We start from the raw sequence: 23,027 nt of genomic DNA on the forward strand, positions 1-23,027 counted from the left end.
GTTATTGAAGTATAATTTTTTATCCTAAATTTGAACATTAAAATTAAATGGTTGAAGTATAATGTTTAAAGTCTTTCTATGCAGTTTAATTTTATGAAAAGAATTCGGTTTAGGCAGCAGTTTGGCCTAGACGGACTAAAATTCTTGACCAATCAGAGGCTCCCGTTTCGGAACGGAAGCTGTGTTTACATTGTGCAAGATGGCGGCGGGGATGTATTTGGAGCATTATTTGGACAGTAAGTTAACTTGTGCTCCGAACGTACATAAACAAATATCTCTCCAAGCTGGGTTTTTTCTCTCTCTTTTCTTTGCACACTGTCGCTTTTGGTCGGTCTCCCCGTAGAGCAAAAAGTGAGCCGGTCTCATGTGGGTTTACCGGGTTTAGGCTCGGTCTATTTGCTGGAAAGCACCACTCGCATTGACCGAAAAAAGAGAAAAAGGATGCTCTTTGCCATTCCAGTTGATGCAAGTTGTCACCTTTGGATTTAACAACACAATACGAAATATTCTTGAATTACTAACTTAATAGATTTTGGAGATAACAGGAATAGCATCGTGGTGTTACGGTGCGCTAACAATATTTTGCTAGTAGCAGCCACGCTGTTGTTTGGTGTTTGAATAATAAAACAATGCCACTGAAATGTACATGTTAAAAAAATGTCACTGTTTCCCGCCGCCACCAGGTATAGAAAATCTCCCCTTCGAGCTGCAGAGAAACTTCAATTTAATGAGAGATCTCGATCAGAGGACAGAAGGTGAGTTTCAACTGTAAACACTGAAATTATTATTATTCCATATAAAAATTCGTGGAACAAAAGGCAACTTTAAATATGTTTGCATCAACATGGAATCAAGTAATAGACTATTTCACTATGAACTCAGTTTATGCCTTAAAACTCCCAATTCCTAAATAAACATGTCTTTAGATTTGTAAGTTAAGCAATTTGTAAATATTTGCTAATTTTTAAATGCCTTTAATACATTTTCAGTGACAAATTGAGTTAAAATATGTGTACATTATTTTCTTTTTCAGATCTAAAAGGACAGATTGACTCTCTGGCTAAAGAATACACAGCCAACGCGCGGACTCTTTCCTCTGAGCAGAAGTTATCCATACTGAGGCAGATTCAGCAATCCTACAGTAAATGCAAAGAGTTTGGGGATGATAAGGTGCAGCTGGCTATGCAGACCTATGAAATGGTTTGTATCCTTTGGGCATGCAAACACAGACATCTCATTCCAACATCTTTTTGGGAGTTGACATGACTCCACAAATGGAGGCTGCCTGTCTAAACTGATGCTGTAAGAATTTCTTTTTTGTCTTACAGGTTGACAAACACATCAGACGTCTGGACACGGACTTGGCTCGCTTTGAAGCTGACTTGAAGGAAAAGCAGATTGAAAGCACAGACTATGATTCTACTTCTAGTAAGGGGAAGAAAGGTGTGTGCTTTTATTTTAGTTTTTTTTTTACTACAGAACTATAGAATTTAATCTGTTTAGTCAACCATTTCTTTCTCTAGGTGACACCAGACAAAAAGAAAAGAAAGTCGCTAAAACGAGGTCTAAGGTGAAGAGTTCAGATGAAGATGGCAGTCCTAAGAGCGCACAGAAGAAAGTCAAACTTCTTCAACCGTATGAGATCTTTTTTTCCCTACTTGGCGTTTAAAGTTGACACTTTTTATGCCGTATGATCTCATCTATGTTCTCCTCATGTAATCCTCAGAGGAGAGTTCAACAGCCCTTCATCTAACTTTGGGAATGTGCACCCATCTGATGTTCTGGACATGCCTGTGGACCCCAACGAACCCACCTACTGCCTGTGTCACCAGGTGTCCTACGGCGAGATGATTGGCTGTGACAACACAGAAGTGAGTTTTTTCTGTAAATTGCAATAGCAGACTCCTATAGCGTTTCTATTTATGATGGAGGACTGCTTCATTTTCCTCAGAAAGCTATAAGTAGTCCAATGAATAAAATCTGTGTTTCAGAAGAGTCGTATGCAAGCAGGTGGACATAGACAAGGGTAGTTTCTCTTTGTTTTACTTACCAGATGAGTCAGATTTCACTTTTTAGTTATTTCTACATCTATATATTTTTTAATAGCATAACAAAAATGTAAATGGGGTCAAATCATCTTCGTAGTGATGAATTTTTGGGTGACTTGTAATACACTATAGAAAGCTCAAAATAAAACAATCATGTCTTAAAAGTGGTGCACTTTTTGTTTGGTTTTTGGTTCAATTTGGTTAAAATTCATAAAATGTGGGATATTTTAAATAATTAATAATACGCACATTGAATTACTGATGACAGTATGATAAAATATCAGTAACTACATCTCAACTTGTAGGATTATAAAAAAAAATCTCTAAGAAAATTCAACAAACGGATTTCCTTAAAATGTGTTTATTTCAGGTTTTAAATAATTATTTAGTCTTAAATTTTTTTTTTTGTCTTTCCAGTGCTCCATTGAGTGGTTCCATTTTGCATGTGTGGGTTTAACAACCAAACCACGAGGCAAATGGTGAGAAACAATCAAAGCTGGATTTAACAATATGAATTGATTACATTTGTAAAATAATTGAAACAATTGCATTTTTTTCATGACATTATTCTTTTGCAGGTACTGCCCACGGTGCTCTCAGGACAGAAAGAGAAAGTAAAACCCTAGACAACACGGTTCTTGTGAAAAGAAGAAAGTATTTGTTCACTAATTCCTAAAAACTTTAGATTTCACACTTTTTTATCCTTTTTTTTACATTTGGTGCTCTTATTTTGTGTTTACAAGTTTGCCTTGATCGAATACAGTGTGTATGAAGAACCAGAGAGGATTTGAATTTATTTAAGATTTCAAGTTAATTTTCTTTTCTTTTTTAAGAATAATGTGGACATTTTTCCCAAGTTACATTTGGTGCTTTTATTGACTTTGTTTTATTTCCTTTTTGCATATTGTTGTCTAAGTGAATAATAAACACTACGATGTCCTTACTGGTTAATAGTATCAATTTCAATTTTACTGTCTTGTTTTTAATTAATACAACTAGAAATTGTTGGTATTTTCACTAAAAACAGACAGTTTAAGTTTTTTTTTCTTTGATGGTTAGATTTCCATGTTTAGCATTTGGATGCTATATTTTGTTTGAGTAATGGTTAATTAGTAAGATTTACATACAGGCAGTAGTAGTCGTTTTCTAATAGTAAGTTTTATCCATTTCATTTTTAAAAATTGACAGAAAAAGAAAGCAAGATATTTCTTGAGTATTATCATCTCTGTAGCTGAATTATTGGTGAGGGGGTGATTGTGTTGTCAATCATTTGAATACAGCTACTACCTCAAAAAACAAACTGTTCTGTGTGATTTTTAGTCTCGACACAAAACGTCTTGCTTTGTGTCAGTTTTCATACGTGTCCTGTAGAGGGCAGTGTTGATCCAAGCTAATAGAAGGCGCACCTTTGTGACGTCACAGTTCCGTTACTTTGGCGCGATGTCCAAACTAGTTTGAAAAGCGGAGGACTCGGACGGTTTGCGGGCGGCGGAGAGAGGAAAGAAGAACCGCATTCTACAGAGTTACAAGCTGTTAAACAAGATAACTGCCTCCGCAGGTAAATTGAATTGTAGAAGTTGTCCAAACTTTAAATTTGTTTTTTAAGAATTTGTAGCGATTTTGGTTAGTTTAGCTAACTAGCCTGCTAACTATTAGCATTAGCCGACTTTGCCACAATCATATTGTTGGCAGTATTTTTTTTTAAGGAAACTTAGCAAAAAGAGCTTTTAGTGTCGATTGCCAGCTAGGATTAAGAACGAGGGACACGATGACAATCATATGCTTAAGACAAATTATATTTTACATGAGCTATAAGGTTTCAATCATTAAACTAATGATGTGCCACGAAACTACATGTGAATTTCTATGTCGCTGCAGGGATGTCGTGGGATTTTTTTGTTCCTGTGTGCGTAGGTGACCTGGTTAAGACTGGGGGTATTAACCAGTATGTCGTTCAAGATGTGGTCTCCCCCAAACAATTGCCGCTTCAGCTCAACAGTAAGTAGTTCACCTGGATTAGTTGTGTCGCTGCGCATTGTTTCGGAAGTTCTAACTAAAACGCAATCATCACATCAGAATTCAAGGCAGCGTTGAGGAGCCAGGGGCCTCTGTGCATCCTGGAATATTTTGACACTGGCTACAGTGTTTTACAGTAAGTTATGATCTTGCATTACTGATTGCTTTCTCAGAATAAAATCTTAAATGTAGTTTCTCTTTAGGCACTTCAACTCAGTAGAACTGGCAGTAAAAGAAGACACCCTGGAGCTGTTGGTTAAAGGTAAAGCCTTTTATTAAGCAATACAAGTTAATATTTAAAATGTAGACAGTGTTTCAGAGTGATCTCATTCACCCAGTATCCTCTTTTTGTCAGTGGTCAGTGGCCTGGCGGTGTCTCTTCCATCCCTTCTTGCCTCCACGTCTACATCGGCTGCAGAGCGCAAAGACAATTTAAATGCAGTAAAAATGAGTGTCTTCCTGCTCTGCAAACTCACAGAGAGCCTCGAAAGTGCCTCCTACAGACAGAGTATTGTCACAGCACCTGGAAAGGTATAGTAAGTCCATTTGAAACTCCTAACGCTTTCATTTGTAGAATCACAAAAGAAGCTCAATTACCATAATATCATACAATTTTAAGTAATATAATGTAGTATAGTAAAAACACTAAGATCTTTTGTCTGCTCGGATGGTCCCCGTAGCGTTGAGTTTTATTTACACTGTTGTAAAAGTCAAATTTGCACCTGTCAGTTTTTCTCTTCTGAAGATGAAGTGGATTGGTTGACTGTGTGTGGGTGCTGTTGATTCTTTTATTAGTTGACTAAATATATAGTTAAACAAAAAGCTATTTGCATCACCAACTCTACAAAGTTTTGTATAAAGATGGTGTCTGCAATGTTCATCATAGCTACACTTGAACTGTGAGAAAACAAATCTTTAGAGAAAACTGTATCAGAGAAATTACATTTGCTTATTTGTATAATGGCGCAGAAAATAAGTATTTGGTTAACGACTAAAGATTAATGCAATACGTTGTAATGTAGCCCTTGTTGGTCAAACGTTTCATCTATTTCATCGTTGCTTTACTAGGTTTGTACTTTAGCTGCCATTTTGATCCATTTTCCATGATCTTCTCAAGAGCTGTAAAGTTTTGGGGCTGTTAGTTGAAAACACAGACTTTCAACTCCCTCCACAGATTCTCAATTATTGGCTAGGTCACTCCAGAACCGTCAAGTGCTTTTTGTGTAAAATCTCCTTCGTGTTTCTGGTAATCTGTTTGGAATCATTTTCATGCTGGATGATGATCCAGCCACATTTCATTCCCAGTGCTCTCACTGATAGAAGGACCCCCCCCCCCCCCCCCCACGTAACCATACATGGCTGTATTAATTTTTTCCTTGTTACAGATTAGTCGTTCTAGCTTCTTTGCAGAACAGCATTCCCAAAGCATGATGCTTCCATCCCCATGCTTCAGTGGATATGATGTTCTTGGGATACAATTCATTATTCTCCTGCAGCACTGCTGTCATGACAATGTAGATAAATGATAAATGTAGATGTAAATACTAATTTTCTGCATCATTATACACAAATTCATTAACAACTTGTTTTTACATTTGATCTCACAGTTGACGTGTTTCTTTGGTGAACATTACAAGCCTCATACTTTTAAGTCTTACAAGTTTCAATATCTTACTGCAAAGTAATTTTTTGACCAAATATCTCTGCAGGCAAAAAATTGTAATCATTCCACCAAACACCTTGAGTATTTTTCACATTTGTGTGCATAGTTAAAATCTAAATACCGTAGATGTTAACCTGTAACATTTCTACAGTACATATTTACAGGTCATCTAATGCAAATCTTCTGTGTTTTGAGCAGGGCAGTAAAAAGAGTAAATCAAGCATTGAGGGACTCTTGCAGTGGGACTCTGAGAGGGAGGGCGTTCTTCAGAACCTCATCCAGCTCCTACAGCTTGACATTCGTTCACTTTGGAGCCTCTCCCTCGTGGAGGAAGAGTTCATCAGGTACTTTCTGGCAGATGGAGCTCTGGGAAAAGGGCACCATCACTCTTAAACATCTTAATTTGGTTATTGTTGTTTCCCAGAATTGGTGACACTGTAAAATAATTGTTGCCTTGCTTTTTTCTTCTCCCATAAGTGATGTCATTGCAAACCAAATAAGCTTAGACGACAACGGAACTGTTAAATTGATTCATTTAATGTTTCCATGGCAACATACTTCACTGCAGTAACAATGTAACTTTTCTTAAGCAGCCAGCTGTGGTCTGCTGTTTGTTACTTATTTGAATCGGAAACATGATCTGGAAATCCAAATTCACACATTTTTCTGTTTAGTTTTGATCATTTCAAATCAATACCTATGCCATTAGTAAAATTGGCTTTTTGTCCATTTTGGTTCATGAACAAACTGTGTATATTCTCAATCTTCCAAGCTGTGTGACCTGCTGCTGCTACAAGCTGCTGGAGAACCCGACCATCGGCCATGTTAAGAGCAAACCAACCAGAGATTGTATCATCCATCTTTTAGGGTTGCTCATCAAGAAGTACAATCACCTCTTAGGTTTGTGTCTCAATCGCACACCTTGAATCAACAACATTTCTGGAGTATGAGCGCTGCTTGGTTTTTGGCGTATTGTCATTTTTACCCTTTTAACTTTTACAGGTGCTAGTGTGAAAGTGATTCAGCTGTTGCAACACTTCGAGCAGTTGTCATCTGTATTTGCCCAGGCTGTATCTGTGTGGAGCATGGAGTATGGCGTCAGAGCGATAATAGGGGAAGTCATAAGGTTAGTATTTGCTGTTTAACTGATTTTTTTTTTTTAATTCTTATTGTTAGCATAGTGTGTGGCTGTAAAAGAATAAGACACTGCCAAGTCAACATGTTTAGCTGGCTATATTAACCAAGTTAATGATTAGGGGTTTTTATCATTATTATTTTTTAATGTTACACAAATAAGGCTGCTGTTATTTCCTTGCTGGTTAAGAGCTGTTACGACAATAACATGCCATGCCCCAGTCTGCCAATGTCTTTGTCATAGTTATGCAGAAAATGGTGAATTATGCAAGAAGCGCAAACAGAGTGTTCTTTATTAATGCATGTTTAATGATTTGTTTTCTAGAGAAATTGGTCAGAAGTCAAGTGAAGAACTTGCCAGGGAGGGATCTGGTGTCAAAGCCTTTTCCACCTTCCTCTCAGAGCTCAGTGGACTGGTGCCCGAATTAATGATCCCCAACATCAGTGTCCTCATTACACACCTGGAAGGAGAGGTAGACGATGCAGTTTTGCACCCCTTAGTGTAAAGTACAGCTAAACGTACTGTATCAAAGGTGCATCAATGATGTTGTGTCCGGTGATGATACCAAGGCGAATACGAGCTCACTGAAGGAGGGCTGGGTGTTTTTAGCCTTGACTGGCAGGTAATCTTGGCAGTTCAGTGAAGGGTTGCTGTTCTGCTGTAAGGGCCTGCCTACAGTGACTTGGCCTAACCCAAATTGTTATTCCTTTAAAAAGTTATTGTGGCGTACTTTGGGTTATGCTGACAGTGTGTGTGTGTGTCTGTGTGTGTGGTGTGCAAAGGGTCAGAAACTTACCCAGCTCTCATATTTATTCAGTGAGGCATGAGTGTGTTCTTTGGTAATCTGAGGGCAAAATTCTTTCATGTCTTTTTCTCACAACAAGTTTAAGGTTGTGCTTAAATGGTGACAAATATGCTTTCGTTTTTCCAGAGTCATACAATGCGTGTTGCTGTCTGTGAGGTTCTGGGAGAGATCCTGATGAGGGTTCTCAGTGGGGACGGGCTGGACGAGACCAGCAAAGCTGACCGCGACCGCTTCTTTGACATACTACAGGAGCATCTGCATGACACACACTCCCATGTCAGAACGCGTGTGCTGCAAGTCTACACTCGTATTGTCAACAGCAAAGTAAGTTTTCTTTGGGGCTTTTTTAAAAGATTCATGCCCACATTTGGAGTTAAGGCACTGTCTGTGTTCAGGCCCTGCCTTTGTGCAGATACAGCGAGGTGATGGAGCTCGCTGTGGGGCGGCTGATGGACAAATCCATAAATGTGGTGAAGAGTGCCATTCAACTCGTGGCAGCCTTCATTGCACACAATCCTTACAGCTGCAAGGTAATCACAATAAGACTATCAGATATAAAAAACTTTTTTTTTTTGCCCTCCCAACTAAACTGAGCTTTGTTCTTTGTCTTTTAGTTAAGTAGTGCAGATCTGAAGAAACCTCTGGAGAAAGAAACAGCCAAACTTAGAGAAATGAAAGAGGAACTTGCAGAGAAAGCACCTGGTAACTTTGTCTAAAATGTCATTTAATAGATGTAAAAACAAATCTGTCCTCATAACCATATTTTGTCTTAAATTATATATTGAAAAAAAGAAATTAAACCACTATTTGACAGTTGAGAGCAAACTTCACTGAATAATATGGTCTAATTTAGTGATAGGTTAAGATATCTTTTTATACTGTTGGATGACAGACTGAGTTTAAAGCAAAAATAATCGAACTTTATCTGTAGACCCAATTTTAGCTTTAAATATTCTTCAACTGGATATCTCCAAAGACAAGAAAGAACCTGCAGCTCTTATGTAGCTTTACTATTTCTTTAAAATTTCTGATTAGTGTCCTTGTTGAAATGCAAAGACTTAATATTGTATTGAATGTGTAGTAGCTCATGTGACTTGATAGAAAAAAAAGTCAATTCTTTCTATCACCACAAGGGAAATCAAATGTGTTTACAGGATTTACGTTTTTCAATTATACCAAGGTCAAAGGTTACAGAATTTCTCTTACTTAGCAGTGCAACTTGCTCCATACATTCTTTACATCTGTCAAACTCCAAAGTATTATAAATCGGCCCTTAATGTTAACTTCTAAAATGGATTTAAAAGAAATGGAAATGGTCCAGCAGTGAAGGCTCACAGAGGAATAGCCTTAGTACTTTAAACGTAAAACATTTGTAGCATTAAAACGGAAACAAAAATGTAAACATGCATTAAAAATAGAAAATAAGTCCAGCTACGTTGAATGTATTGGGTTAAGCTGTAAATTTTGTGCCTCTGTCTCTGAGGAACTACAAACATTTTTTTACTACTTTAGTCACTTGGTGGTCCAACATTTTCCATTAATTTACAATTTACAGCATGATTTGGGATTAAACGGTTTTATGAATCATTTCTTGCTAAAGAGAATTAAGCTGTTATTTTTAAAACTTTGAAAATTCAAGACCAAAACCAGTTTAGTTACATTAAGAAGCTAAATGATCCTAATTTTCTGTCTTCTTGTGGGAATGCCAAGTGCAGTGTAGACTGTAAGTGAAGTTGTTGAAATTCTCCACAGAAGGCTCAAACACAAACAAATGTAGTTTTCATCTTTCCACTGAGAAAGATCAACGAGATCTGTAATGTAGATCATACAAAACACACCAACTGTTGGAGACGGAATGTAAAAAAAGAAACCAGAAACTCTCATTGAATGATTTTTAAAGAATTTCTTTCTATAATGGTGATGGAATGTAACTCTGGTTTTCAGACAGAGTTCAAATGTTTCCAGTAGGTTTGCACTGTGACCACTAGTTTAAGGGTGGGGACAGGTGTCTTTATAAAGGTAATCAGTTCAAACAGGTGACATTAATCCAGGTAACGAGTGGAAGATTCAGGACAGGTCTATTGGCGACAGAACTCCTGCTTGTTTGTAGAAGCTAAATATTTCTTTAATGTGATTTACTGGATTATTTTTGTACATTCTGTCTCTCATAGTTGAAGTGTATCTATTATTGACACTTCTACCTCGTCTTTTGCGATGGGATAACTAGCAGAATAGGTGACTGACAAAACTTCATCTTTACTCCACTGGTGTGAAATGCTGGTCAGTGTAGCTAACACAAACCCAGTTGAAAATACGCTCTCTTTATTTGAAGTATTGTAAGAGTCACATTAAACTTTACTAGTGGCTTATAAATAGAATTTTCCACTGAAGGTTTATGGTGAGGCTCACTTTTCCCTTCTTGCATTTTAATTTAATTCCTGACAAGTTTCTGTTTACTGCCCGGTGATGAGACCAAGGCGAATGCGAGTTCACTGAATTAGAGTTGAGTTCTTCTGCCAAATTCAGCAGGTAATCTTGGCAGTGCAGGGGAGGATTCCTGCACTGCTGTAAGGGCCTGCTGACAGTGACTGGCCTCAACCCATGTCATTATTCCTGTAAAGCCATGTTGGAATAATCATGAGGAGGAAGCCGACAGTGTGCGTTGGAGACAACTGGCTAGAGGTGTTTCTCTGCTCTCGTTACTGTTCAGTGAGCAATGAGCTGTGTCTTTGGTAATCTGAGGGCTGAAAATTTAGCTTGTGTTAAAGTTACTTGTAACTTTGTTTTGAAAAAATGATTGCAATTCTTTCAGTTTCCATGTTATTGTGAAGCGTTTAATGCACTTTTAATTATAAATATCAGCTAATGTAAATGATACATGTTTAGTCAATGTAGTTAATCTGAAGTTTAAGGCACATTTCTATTTGGATTACCAAATAAACTTTATTAACAGCAGTGCTGCCATGTTTTTTTTTTCCCCTTCATTTTCTCAGATGTTGCCTTGACTGAATTATATTATTTTCATATTTCCTCCCTGCAGTTGCAGTGATCAAAGCATCTGAGCTCTGGGCTGCCATGGAGCCCGAGCTCCTTGTGACTGTCAGGACAGTGCTGGAGCCCACAAACGATGCAGAGGAAGAGCCGGAGGAAGACAGTAATGTGGAGGCAGCTGAAGACGACATGGCAACTGCAGTCAAGATAGCTCAGTATATCCGTGTCAACAAATACAGGTGATGCTAATCATGTGCGGAGATCTTGGTTAAAGTTGATTGGTAGTGTTACTACATGCCTTTTTTTAAATTCTTCTTCTTCCTCTGACTAAATTAGCTAAGAATGAAACGGTGACATTTCTGCTCCTCCCTCTGCAGGAAGGCTGTTCAGCTTTGCATGAAAGCTCACAGCCTCTTCCCACAGTCAGACATGTTTGCCTCCCTGACCACCCTCACTGCTGACAACTTAATGAAGGTGCTGGCTTTAATATTCAAAGGTATAGTTTGTTTTCTGGTCACTCTACGCTTCTCTGACAATAAATAATCACCCCCCACCCTATTAAGTGAAACTCTAATTAATTTACATTTTTGCTTTTTAAATTTTAGCTAGAAAAATGGTTCAAATGAGTGTGGAACAAAAAAGACCAAGCATGATAGATACCTTTGCTAAGTACAGTTCAGTGTTCGATTCTTATTCAATTTTCTGTCAACTCAGCAAAAAGTCATTTGACAGAAGTCAAATTATTTCCACTTAAGATGCAGCACTGATGAGACTTTCATTCGCTGATTTTCTTGCATCTTTTAATTGGTAGAGAGACAGAAGGAAGATGAGCAAAAAAGCTGAACTACAGAAGTAACCTCTTTTTGTATGAATCTCTGACTCTGCTTTAAGTGCAGGTAATTGGGCCCATTATTGATTCGAGCATTTTATTGTTCTCTCTGACATTTAACTTGAGAGCTCAGATGTATACAACTGACTCTTTGGCTGAAAGAACGTGGAAGTTAATAGTCTGTTATTGCTTCTTTTGTTCTAGATGCACATTGTACACTTTTGAAATGCGAATCGCTTTAAGCTGCTTAGTTACTGAGAAGCAGCCTTTGTAAATCCTCTAACGTAACATCAATTAAAATATATTTTACATCTGTATGCTTTATTATTATTACAGTCCTACATGTTCAGTCCTGCTTGTATCATGTGTGTCCTTTTTCTCAGGCTCTGATGACACGCCTGAGCTCAGTCAGAACCTGCCACCAACCCCACAGAAGGAGGAAGGTAAAGAGGGGGAGGATGGTGAGCTGAAGAAGCAGGAGATGTTGGTGCAGTACCTGAAAGATACAGAAACCTTTGCCTTACAAGTGGAGAGAGCCATCTCCATCATCAACACCATGCTGTATTGGAAAACAACCTCAGGTTAGATGGTCCTGTCCACTCAACACTTTTCTGTTTGATCTCGGTTTACAACAATTACAAACGTGATCAAATACGCAGCACTCTGAATACAAAACTGTTTGTTTTATTCCTTTCAGTGGTTCAGGAGGCAGTTCAGTTCTGTGTGACTGTATGCGAGTTCAGCGTTGCAAACTCCGTCAGTGGAGTGAGAAGAATGCTGCCTCTAGTCTGGTCAACTGATGCTGCCATTAAAGACGCTGTCATTCAAGCTTACAAGCGCCTGTATTTAAACCCCCAAGGAGACACGGTCAGGTCTGTGAAACCATTTGAACATTTTACAACTTTAAAGATTACAAAGGCTTATGTCAAACAATATTGTCAATGCTTTAGGTATGTAGCAGATGTCTGTATTAACGTTTTTTTTCTTTGACATATTATTCAAGAAGCAGTAGCACATAAAAGTTTTATCAACTTATGTGATGTCTTGAAGAAATGAAGAAGTAAAACTTATTTTTCTTGTCTCTTTAGAAATAAAGCCCAATCTCTGGTTGATAATCTCTCTGAGCTGATGATAGATGCATCTCTGGGAACTATCCAGTGTCTTGAAGAAATTGTAAGCAGTCCTTTAGTTTTTATGAATCAATTGTTTGTTAAAACTTTATCTTTGACTAGCACTTAACAATACAGTGTTCCCTCATTTATAGCTGAAGTTGTGTTCTAAAAATAAACCACCATAGGTGAAATCCTTTAATCTTTATTCTTTACAATAATCGTAGACGTTTTAAGACTGTAAAATCCCTCCCTACACACTTTATACAGACAGACATGAACATTTTCAGACTTTTAAAACTCTCAAAGATTAAATCTTTCTAGAAAAACAAGTCCAGTATCGGAATTTTAAAAAATCTGCTCATGATGGAAGATTTTAGATTTGGCTAACTGGACCTATTCTGTACAGGAGATCAAAAAAAGCATCCAAAATGCGCAAAATAGTGAGACCACAAAAGGTGAACTGCAAAATAGCGAGGGACCACTGTATCCCTTTAAAGCAGTGCTTCTCAATTAGTTTTTGCAAGGGCCCCCTCTAGGAAAAGAAAGAATAACAAATATTAACTTTATTTTGCCACACAGAAACCCTTTTATAGTCTAAAACGGAAAAGAAGCTTAAAGTGCCTGGAAAAAAAGTCGGTCATTCCTTATTTAAACTAGAGAAAAATAATTCAATTCAATTCAATTTTATTTGTATAGCCCAAAATCACAACAACAGTCGTCTCGATGGGCTTCGAAGTATAACATGATCTCAAAAGGATCACGAATACAAAGAGTTCAATAGGAAAATACTAAAATGAACTAACAAACTGACTAAGCTATACTGGCAATCAATGAAAATATTAAATGTAAATTGGTGTGAAACATTAATACAGCACCAATATATTTAACATTTTTAGTCTGAAGAAATGGGTAAAAACATTGTGCTGATTTTTTTTTTTTCCTTCTTTTTTCTAAATGATGAGCTGAGTCATCTACAGGCACACGATGATCCTGGTGCAATAAAGCTGCCCGCGTGCGCTGTTCCACCTCTCAGCCTGAGCCCACTACCCCTCCCCTTTCATTCTCTCACACGCGTGCAGCGTGTGACAGGAGCAGCTGCAGGGACGGCAGTTCACAGTTCCAGGCTGTTACAAACTCTGCCATATATCAGATGATAGGAAACCATGAGTGGCGCAAATTTTTTCCCAAGCACTCAGCTGCTGTCACCACCGCGCCCCCACCCCCGTTAAATTTGCAGGCAATTGCCCATATTACTTGTGGCTAAAACCGCTACTACGCCCCCCCCCCCCGGCATCGTATGGGCGCGCCCCACTAATTGAGAAGCGCTGCTTTAAAGAATGATGCTAAAACTAAGAGGTTTTAGTATTATTTTGGTTTGAATAGGCTGTGTTGGTTAACATGCAATCATGTGTTGTAGGTGCAGGAGTTTTTTGCCAGTGGCAGTAACCTCCAGTCCACCGTGGTTCAGGTCTTGTGGGAGAGATTTACCGGTAAACGAGAAACTTCTGCCTTACACAAGCGAGCTGCTGTGTTGCTGCTGGGCATGGCAGCACGGTAAGACACTAAAAACTCTTTATTATTTACAATAGTCTTTAAACAGATTCAAATAAGTCATTTGAATATATAGATCACATTTTTCTTTGCCTTTCGGCTGTCCCCTGGACCCTCATTTGTGAAAGTCCTTCACCTTCTTCACCTGTTCCGTCTTGCAGCAGCTGACCTTCATTTTATCCAAACACAGATTTGTTCTATTTCATTTTAATGTTATCTTTGACATCAACTAGCACAGTAGGGCACAAAAAGATGTCATCTGCATTGAATGTAATTTCAGCCAGCTCAAGCAGCACTTCCTTTTTACATTTTCATCATCTTCAGCTGCTTGATATTTAGCAAATGGTTCTTAGTCTGAAAACAAGTTCCCCGCCTGTGCTTCTCTTTGTAACTGTAGTCACGACCATATAACTAAGCTCCTTTTCTTTACGTGTGTGTGTGTGTGTATTTATGCATGCTGGCTCTTTCTCTCACTATCTCTCAAAGACTATTGCTTTAGGGAAGAGGGAGTGAATAGGCAAGTGAGAGAGTAAAGAGTGTCTCTGCAGTCCTCCCACACTGCTGCTTCCCATCCAGCACCAGCAGCATTCGTAACCTATTAAACCTTCTGTGCTTTACTCACCCATCTTCCCACATGCATTATCTGGGCAGCCTCCTAGTACTGATTAGACCAGCACAGAGCATCCAGGGTCATTTAGGTTACTGTTGCTGTTGCCTCACTTTGCATTACGGCATAATCAATTGAGATTATACAATATTTATACTTCAGTTTGATTTAAAAAAAACAAACATTGTTTTATTTGTTTTTTTAACAGGGCAGAAAGAGAAGTGGTGCTCAGTAACCTGGATACTCTCTGTTCAGTGGCTGTGGGAGAAAAAGCTACACAAGACTTTCTGCTAGCTAGAGACACAGTTATCACCATCTGCAGCATCACTGACCACGTCAGGGTAAGAAACAAAAGTTCCCTCGAAACATCTGACCTGACGATTTCTGCCCAGGTGAAAGAAACTCTGTCCATGAATATTTTCCTCCTCAAGGCGCCTAAATGTTTTCCGTTTCTAGTTTTGGGAGGATTCCACAATGGTTCACAAGAGATTAATTTAACATTGCACTAATACTTAGTGTCCTATCAAAAATCTGCATCTTTAACTGTATATGTTTTAAGTTTCATAGCATTCAAAACATGTACATTTTGTTGAACAAAACAAATCAATTCATTGAAACTTTTTGAATGCCTTTTGTTTGGTTGACCATGTCAACAGCGATCAAAGCAGTCAAAAGGTCAGAAAAAACCATTTTCTCCTCATTAGCAGTCAAAGGGAGCTCCGTTCAGACTGCCTCAGGACCACCAGTTGTTCACCTGCCTGACACAGGCCATTGCAGAAGGTAAACCAGAAAAAGAAACGCTTTAAGAAAATCTCATTATTCATTGTCTTCATTTTTTCCTGTCTTTTTCCCTCAGGTGTGGTAATGGAAGACCCTTTCTGGCAGAGCTTCATGGAGCAGGCTGTCCGTCTCATCTTCTTCCTAGCTGAATCCCCAGAACAGCTGTGCTCTCGGCTCCTCCAGCGAAGCGCCCGGCTCTTATTGGATCAGATTTCTGAAGGTGGGGAAGTCTGCAAGGATGTCGACCAAATGCCAAATGGTTCTCAGGAAACCAATGAGCAAGGTAGACCCTTTTTTTCTTTTAAAGAAGACATTTTCATGGTCTAGAGTTGACACTGTAAATGTAACTTGTTTCCAATTCCTTTAGTGAACTGCGTGTGTCTGGCTCAGCTGCTGGCCCTGTGTGGATGCGTGGCTTTCTGGCAGGTGTCTCACCTGGAGCGCAGTGTGAGTGCGGAGCTCCGGAGGAGGAGAGGAGAGACGGAGGAGAGGGAGGAGAAGGAGAAAGGGCCATCCAGCAAAGCTAAGGTGTTTTTCAACTTTTGCACTTTGGAAATGTTCTCATGTCTTTGATAGAATTAAAGCTGGCTCACCTGTTAAGTTTCTCCTTTGTAATAAAAAAAAAATCAAACTACCAGTATTTGTTTTTCTACAACTTTTGTTCTGACACTGTTCTGCAGCTTTGTTTCTTTACCGTCTTCTATTAACAGAACTTTAGGGAGCCTAATTTAATCTAGGTAATAGCCTCCAACTGTCTAGGTAACAGCTAAGGATGCAAATGACTGCTAAAACACATCTTTCTACCTTCTTGAAATACATACTTTTAAACAAATATTCTTCCTTTTTCATGCATTTAAGTTACACAATATGTCCCTTTATGCAGCTTTTACTCACTCAAATAATTAGAAGTTCTCTAGTTTGTTTCATCTCAAACGTCAAATCAAAACATTGCTATGATGGATGCTGTCTTGCTTGAAGGTCTTTCATTGTTTTCATTTGACATCATTTATAGCAGCAGGCAGCCAATGAAAGTGCAATGGAGGAAGAGCTTGGCCTGATTGGAGCCTCTGCTGAAGATACAGAAGCTGAACTCATCAGAAGAATCTGTGAAACAGAATTACTTTCAGGTAAAGAAAATCGATTTTTAATTTTCCAGTACATATCCAAGTATTTCATAATAGTTGAAATCCTTCATACAATAAACAGAAACCAACATTTGTTTTTCTTTTTTCCCTTTTCAATCGGTTCAGAGGAGAACCTGCTAAGTGCTTTTCTACCTTTGCTGGTGAAAGTGTGTAGCTCTCCAGGGCGCTATTCTCACCCTCAGCTCACCACTGCTGCGTGTCTGGCGCTGTCTCAGTACATGATGATAAAGTAAACACAGTGCTCTCTCAGCTTTAAACTCATGTAATGTACATATGTCTACATAGTAATCGCATGTCTTTCTGCCTTAAATCAGCCCATCGGTGTGTGAAGAAAACATTCGTCTGATGTTTACGGTCCTGGAGCGCTCCACTCTCCCCGTTGTCAGGGCCAATGCCATCATTGCCTTGGGAGACCTGATTGTCCGATTTCCAAACATTTTGGAGCCCTGGACACAGAATCTCTATGCAAGGTAACTGTTCAGTGGTGGATGTAAACGTTCACATCAACAGATTTATTTTTTTCCCTGCTCCATATGGAATTACATAGGAGAGCTTGTACACCAGGACTGTTGTGTGGGTGTACTGTACATTTCATCGTGGCAAACAGCCCGTAGATCCTCAGGCTTGTACATCTGAGCAGTCTTCATCAAAACCAAAACCGGTGTGATATTCCTCTAAACCCAGTGGAGTGTGGCTGCTGTCACAATGCTTCACTGAACCACTTGATGGAAAAAGTTTACTCTCCGTTATGACTTTTTAATGGGCGGGAAACTTGGTGACTATCTGTGTTGGCAAATTGTGCTATCGTGTCCCATTTCCTGACCTCTTTGGTTGCCATGGTAATTGTCTGTTGCTTTAATGGGAGTGTAAAAAAAATTGCCGATCACGAACTTGGGTGGAGTTTCAGTCTGCATCTGTCAAGGGCATGGAAAGACAACGAACAGCTTAATTATAATTTTTTGTCCCTCGTTTGTGTTGAGCATGTTGTAATTATATAGTACAGACGGGAATAATTTTCTGCAAAGTAATGTGCTGTTTTGCAAAGGTTTGTTCCATAAATGCAGTTTAATTTGAAGCGTGCTGAACTGTCTCTCCATTTCCTTTGCAAAAAAGTTCCTCAGGTTTCCTGTTGCAAATACAGAAGCTCAAGTTTCTCTTTGAAGTGCAGTTTTAATTATAATAGAAGATTATGCTCGCTGGGAGGTGTTTTTACATGTAAAACTCTGGGTTTCTAATGCTCCGCTGTTCTTGTAGTGTGTTCTACATGATAAGCATTTCATATTATTTCCTAATTGTCTCCCACACACACCTCCACTGTTCTCAGGGCTGCTGCCCTGCCACCTCCTGATAAGCGCATTAAGAATTAATTACCTTGTTCATTGCTGTCATAAGCTTCAGCGTTGGCAGGTGGAAGTGGTATGTACTAGTGTATGTGGTCCTCTGCCAAAGCCCTACTCCCTGGTGCAAATGAGAAATGGTAAATGAGTTCCTTTTGTGGTTGATTTTGGGTGAGGGTAAATCTAAATTGGTCTTGGATTGGCCCTTCGCTGCTGGTGTTCAGCCAAAGCGCTGACAGTTGTTTGGTCCTCGTGCTTTTGGCTTGTTTTTAAAATGTAGGCTTTAAGCCTAAATGCTAATGACAAGGACACGACTTCAACGCAGGCTACATGTGAAAAATACAGTTCCAAGTAAAAATCCTGAAGTCCACACTAGGATTTTATCGAATAGAAAATATTTTTCTTCATTTTATTAGGGAAAAGTATAAATCTGTACCTTTATTTTCTACTAATGAGTTTTTCTCAAGATAATCTTTAATATATTTTTAAATAAATGTCAATTCTCAAAGTTGCCACCACCCGACCATAAACATGAAACTTTCTTGTTTCCTATGCAGGTTGTAAGTTTTTTTTTCCTACCAAAGGAGGATCATTCATTTGAATAAAATAAACATAATTTGTTAGTAAATTTATAAAAAGGTTAAAGGCCTAAAAGCTCTTTTATTAGTGTTTATTGTTTAAGTTTATCGTTATCGCGACATCAAGCTGTGCAATATGCATATCGCAAAAGACCGTGAAAATTGCAATAAATGGTTACCTTTCAATGTGCTAAAGCAATCTTATGGCAGTTTGAACTATTCAAAAAATCAAATAAATCCATTTATGCATTGGACCAATCAGATGCACTTTCTTCACGTTGGTGACCAATCAGATGGAGCCCTTTTAGGTTAGATGTTGGCCTCCCATGTACGTGACGGTCATTTGGAGTATAATTTTTAAACAGTTTCAGTGAAATGGAAATTGTTTTTGGTTGTTTTGCTTTTTGTTCATATACCGCAAGTTATATCGTCATCACAATATTGATCCCTAATATTGCATATCGCGAGTTTTACTCGTGTTGTGCAGCCCTAACATGGATCATAATGCAACAGGAGAAAAACCAGCAGCTGTTTAAAATGAAGGCCCTAACTCTTCATTTGTGCTGCATCTTCCTCTTCTCTCAGGCTGAGTGATGAAGAGCCTTCAGTGAGGCAGACAGCTGTGACAGTTCTTACTCAGCTGGTGCTTAAGGACGTGCTGAAGGTCAAAGGTCAGGTCAGTGAGGTGGCTTTGCTGCTGATTGACCCGGAGGCCCACATTACCAGCCTGGCGCTGAATTTCTTCAACGAGTTGGCTTCAAAGGTAACACGCATCCAAAGATGGAGACGTTGGGCGAAGATTTAACCGGGTTTTTGACTTTTTCCCCGTCATCTCAACTGTCAGGACAACGCCATCTACAACCTCCTTCCTGACATCATCAGCCGACTGTCCGACCCAGAAAGAGGCATGAGCTCAGAGGACTTCAACACCATCATGAAGTGAGCCGCTCTTCGTCGTCTCTCATTTGTAAAACGTGTTGAGTGAATGAAGGATGGTTTTTTTACGTGTATTTTATTTCAGACAGCTGTTCTCTTACATCACTAAAGAGAGACAGACTGAGTCCTTGGTGGAGAAACTATGTCAGCGCTTCAGAACTGCTAAGTAAGTTCATCTCATTTTTATCTGTCCACCCCCAAACGGACTCTTACCCCCTCCTCCCTCAGCTTAATATTTGTTGCTTATTGATGCATCTTTTCTTCAGTATTTCATTGTGAAGTTTAATTATTGGGTGTTGGATCTGTTGGACAGTAAATCGTCAATGACAGACGGAGCAGGTTACTGCACTTAACTTGTTTCCTGTTGAGCATTCATTCTAGTCTTCCTGTATAGTTTAAGAAAGTGAATGCAAGTCCGGCCTGGCCGGGCTTTAGAGTCTGACTCATATTTCATCCATACTCGGAGCTTAAATGAAGGACATTTTAGATTATACAAAGGCAAAGTGAATTTAGATATAAAAGGTTCCTGGAAAATTGGATTTGGTCCAAATGTCAGAGCAATGCTTTGTTCATAAGCAATGAGGCTCTTTTTGTTTGGGCTTTTAGAATTCATGTGCATTCTGTTGAGGCTAATCATGTTTACGTTTTAATCCTTAAACCCTCTTTTATGCTCTCTGCAGGACAGAGCGGCAGTGGTGCGACGTGGCAATGTCCCTTTCTCTGTTATCCATGTGTGAGCGTGGATTTAAGAGGCTGCAGGAATGCTGGGAGTGTTACAGCGATAAGCTGACAGAACCGGGAGTCTACCAGCCTCTGCTCTCCATCACCTCTAAGCTCCGTCGTGGAGCTAAACCACAGTTTAAGGTAACGTTTCTTTCAAGTAGATGGAGTTTTTCTTTAAAGCCTTAAACGTCAAACATAAATTTGTCTTTATTAGGCTCAGATTGAGGAGTTCGAGAAGCGGCTGACTGCAGTGCACACACGAGGCCTGGAGAACGTAGAAAGTCCAGAGATGGATGAAGAGAACAAAAATGGAAAGACATCGAGTGATGCAGCCCCCAGGAGCCGTCAGTCAAAGAGAGGTTGGACCTCAGCACTGTGTTCTCTCAGCTGGGCAGAACTTTAAAAGATGTTGATTCTTTTGCTTCCCCCTTTCAGGTCAGACCAAGTCCTCTGTGTCCAGTCACGGCGATGACAGTTTTGTGACACCTCAAAGGTCCCGCAAGTCAAAGAAACCCATGATCACATTCAGCAGTGATGAAGGGGAGGATGACGAAGGTGGGTTCCTCCACTTTCAGCATTACATTTAATCACAATTTAAAAAAGAAATCTCTAATTTAAGTGTTTTTGAATGGATCTGAAACAAATTGCACAGTTTTTAACTTAATTATTAACTTGTAGTCTCAAAGTAGCTGTATGTGGTCAAATACTCTGGGAAACTCACTTAATTAGCTGGCGTTTGTACGTCTAGTCTCTTTTATTAGAGATTACTGTGATATTTCTGATCAATACAGCAAAGTTGAGGGTCTTCAGAGCTGAGCCTGTAATCCTCTTCGGTTACAGTTCAGTGAGCCGGCATTCAAGCTGCACTAATCCCATCCTCCAGACAGCCTCGCAGATCTGATAGGAAACACCTTGAACAGAAATTATCCAATAACGTCCAAAAGCTTAAAACATAAAATCCTCGAGCATCAAATTCAATAAAAAAAAGATTAAATTAGGTTTTTAAATACATTTTAAACAGAAAGAAAATGTGCTTTCAAGGGTTTGATTAGATTACAATTCTCAAACATGTTTATAGTTTTTTTTATTTTAGAGGTGAATTTACTTTATGAATAAATAAGTTATGGTTATTGCTCTGATATTTTCTGTTGATCCTGTTTCTGGCTGCAGAAATGCTAACCAGGCTGGAATTAGTCAAAAGTAAATTGATGTTTAGCAGAGATGCGCAGGTCAGATTGCTCTTCCAGCTTGACATCACCTTATCCAAACGGGCTGCAACAGAGGAGGAAGCGTCTTTTTATTTGGTCTACTACCAAATTCACAGATCCAAATGCTGTTTTCACTGTTTGAGTGGGAAGAGAGGCGTTCTCCCAGTGTGTTTCCAGCGTTATTTCGTTGCAGAGCTTGTAGTTTGAGCGTTTTTTTCCCTCCAACTTCATAATGTTTTTTTTCTCTCTCCTTGTGATCAGAAGCTGTCATGGCAGAGCTCGAAACTCCAAAAGTGACCACTCCCATCGCTCGCTCATCTCGACGAGCTCGCCTCCGAAACTGAGTTTTATGCCTGTTTTACATTTTATTCATCTTTTAACGCTTTATTGTTGCATTTTTATTCCTTGTAAATATTTTCCTTTAGACCAAGCTGCAGTAGTGAGTTGATGTCTGTATCAGCATCTTTTAATAAACCTTGTTCTAGTTGAAATTTGTCTAACTTGTGCAGTCTTGTGTGCTTGTGTGGGTTTCCACCATCGCTGTGAGCAGCTGTGAGTGGCTTCTTGTGTTTGATGCGTGTTTGGACAGCTGTGTTTAAAGAGCTGCACAGCTTGCTCAGACAGAATAACTACTCACCTTGATTCCACCCCCTTTATTGTCTAATTAATTTTCACAAAATTGTGCAATTTATTTCAAATCAAAGTAGAAGCCAATTTATCATCAATCTCTCTGGTGTTATAATTTGAAACTCCCTCAGTTGTTCTCAGACGCTCTTCTCTCTCCAAGCTGGCCGTCTGTTCTCCTGTAATCAATCTCTTTTGTGGATGTCCCTGTGCATTTTTCTCCTCCTACTCTCTGCTGCCTACTTTTCATCCGGCGCTCCGCTGACATCACAAGCAGTGGTAGTTTAAACCCCCCTCCCCACCTCCATCACTAATCTCCCTTTCTCCTACGCCCTCTCCCACATGTCCTCTCCAAAAAGACGAGAGAGGCTGGTTTCCTGCATATGTACATACGAACGATGGATACATTATGTAAAGACATTCGCTGGAGGGTTGGGCTGTAAACATGCAGTCGGGGGGAAAACAGGAGTATATTTCCAATTGCTGATGGGAACTGTGCTGCTGGCATCATGCCTGCTCTATAAATTTTCCCATGTTTTTTTTTTTTTAAATAATCAGAAACTGCTGAACTTTGAGATCAGGAGTTTTGGATTCTCTGACTTTAATTTGGGAGCAGGGGGTCCTGGGAGCAGATGGCTCTGACAGACTGTAAGTTACTCAGCATAGAGAGGATGTCTGTTCACACTGGGAAAGACCACAGAAACGAAGGGAGATGAGCTCAAGGAGCTTTGTTGGCACATAGGAAACGGGTAAATTAGAGGAAGACGGGAGTGAAACACAACTGTTTCCAGCCAGATCACTTCCAAGTCACACCAACGAGGCATTTACTGACCCCTGACCTTGGCTTGTGCAGCACAGTGTCGTCAGGTTGCTTTAGTGCTCATCACACAGTCACCTTGGCAATGACAGTCTATCTCCTGCTATGACATCACTCCAAAG

The 23,027-nt window shown here is 39.3% G+C and overlaps 2 protein-coding genes and 2 non-coding genes across 6 annotated transcripts; all 4 read left to right on the forward strand.

Moving 5' to 3' along the window:
* The first annotated feature begins 140 nt into the window (after positions 1-140).
* Positions 141-3,344, forward strand: ing4 (inhibitor of growth family member 4). Of its 2 annotated transcripts, XM_011485434.3 has the most exons (8): positions 142-236; positions 684-755; positions 1,034-1,200; positions 1,329-1,443; positions 1,524-1,635; positions 1,727-1,871; positions 2,466-2,527; positions 2,627-3,344. In XM_011485434.3, exons 1-8 carry the CDS (start codon positions 200-202, stop codon positions 2,664-2,666), a joined length of 750 nt encoding a protein of 249 aa, XP_011483736.1. In that variant the 5' UTR covers positions 142-199; the 3' UTR covers positions 2,667-3,344. The 2 variants fall into 2 exon arrangements, with proteins under 2 accessions (XP_011483738.1, XP_011483736.1); XM_011485436.3 differs by lacking the exons at positions 2,466-2,527; positions 2,627-3,344 and adding an exon at positions 1,992-2,138 and having other exon boundaries at positions 141-236.
* Positions 3,345-3,467: 123 nt separating this feature from the next.
* Positions 3,468-21,959, forward strand: ncapd2 (non-SMC condensin I complex subunit D2). Of its 2 annotated transcripts, none has more exons than XM_023964432.1 (32): positions 3,468-3,606; positions 3,927-4,046; positions 4,125-4,200; positions 4,268-4,326; positions 4,420-4,595; positions 5,926-6,071; positions 6,500-6,627; positions 6,730-6,853; positions 7,187-7,334; positions 7,794-7,991; positions 8,063-8,197; positions 8,282-8,369; positions 10,708-10,897; positions 11,036-11,154; positions 11,871-12,068; positions 12,185-12,359; positions 12,576-12,660; positions 14,017-14,153; positions 14,966-15,098; positions 15,462-15,537; positions 15,614-15,820; positions 15,905-16,065; positions 16,550-16,664; positions 16,788-16,911; positions 16,997-17,152; positions 19,183-19,360; positions 19,442-19,536; positions 19,619-19,699; positions 20,214-20,397; positions 20,471-20,615; positions 20,692-20,811; positions 21,726-21,959. In XM_023964432.1, the coding sequence occupies exons 2-32, from the start codon at positions 3,929-3,931 to the stop codon at positions 21,806-21,808; spliced, it is 4,158 nt and encodes a 1,385-aa protein (XP_023820200.1). In that variant the 5' UTR covers positions 3,468-3,606; positions 3,927-3,928; the 3' UTR covers positions 21,809-21,959. The 2 variants fall into 2 exon arrangements, with proteins under 2 accessions (XP_023820200.1, XP_023820201.1); XM_023964433.1 differs by having other exon boundaries at positions 16,553-16,664.
* LOC111949017 lies at positions 7,413-7,715 on the forward strand. Its single transcript, XR_002875039.1, has one exon. It is a non-coding gene; the product is annotated as a small nucleolar RNA U85 (small nucleolar RNA).
* LOC111949016 lies at positions 10,126-10,413 on the forward strand. The gene has a single exon (XR_002875038.1). It is a non-coding gene; the product is annotated as a small nucleolar RNA U85 (small nucleolar RNA).
* Positions 21,960-23,027: the final 1,068 nt, after the last annotated feature.

This window comes from Oryzias latipes, chromosome 16 (assembly GCF_002234675.1).
Source record: "Oryzias latipes chromosome 16, ASM223467v1".
NCBI classification, from domain to species: domain Eukaryota; kingdom Metazoa; phylum Chordata; class Actinopteri; order Beloniformes; family Adrianichthyidae; genus Oryzias; species Oryzias latipes.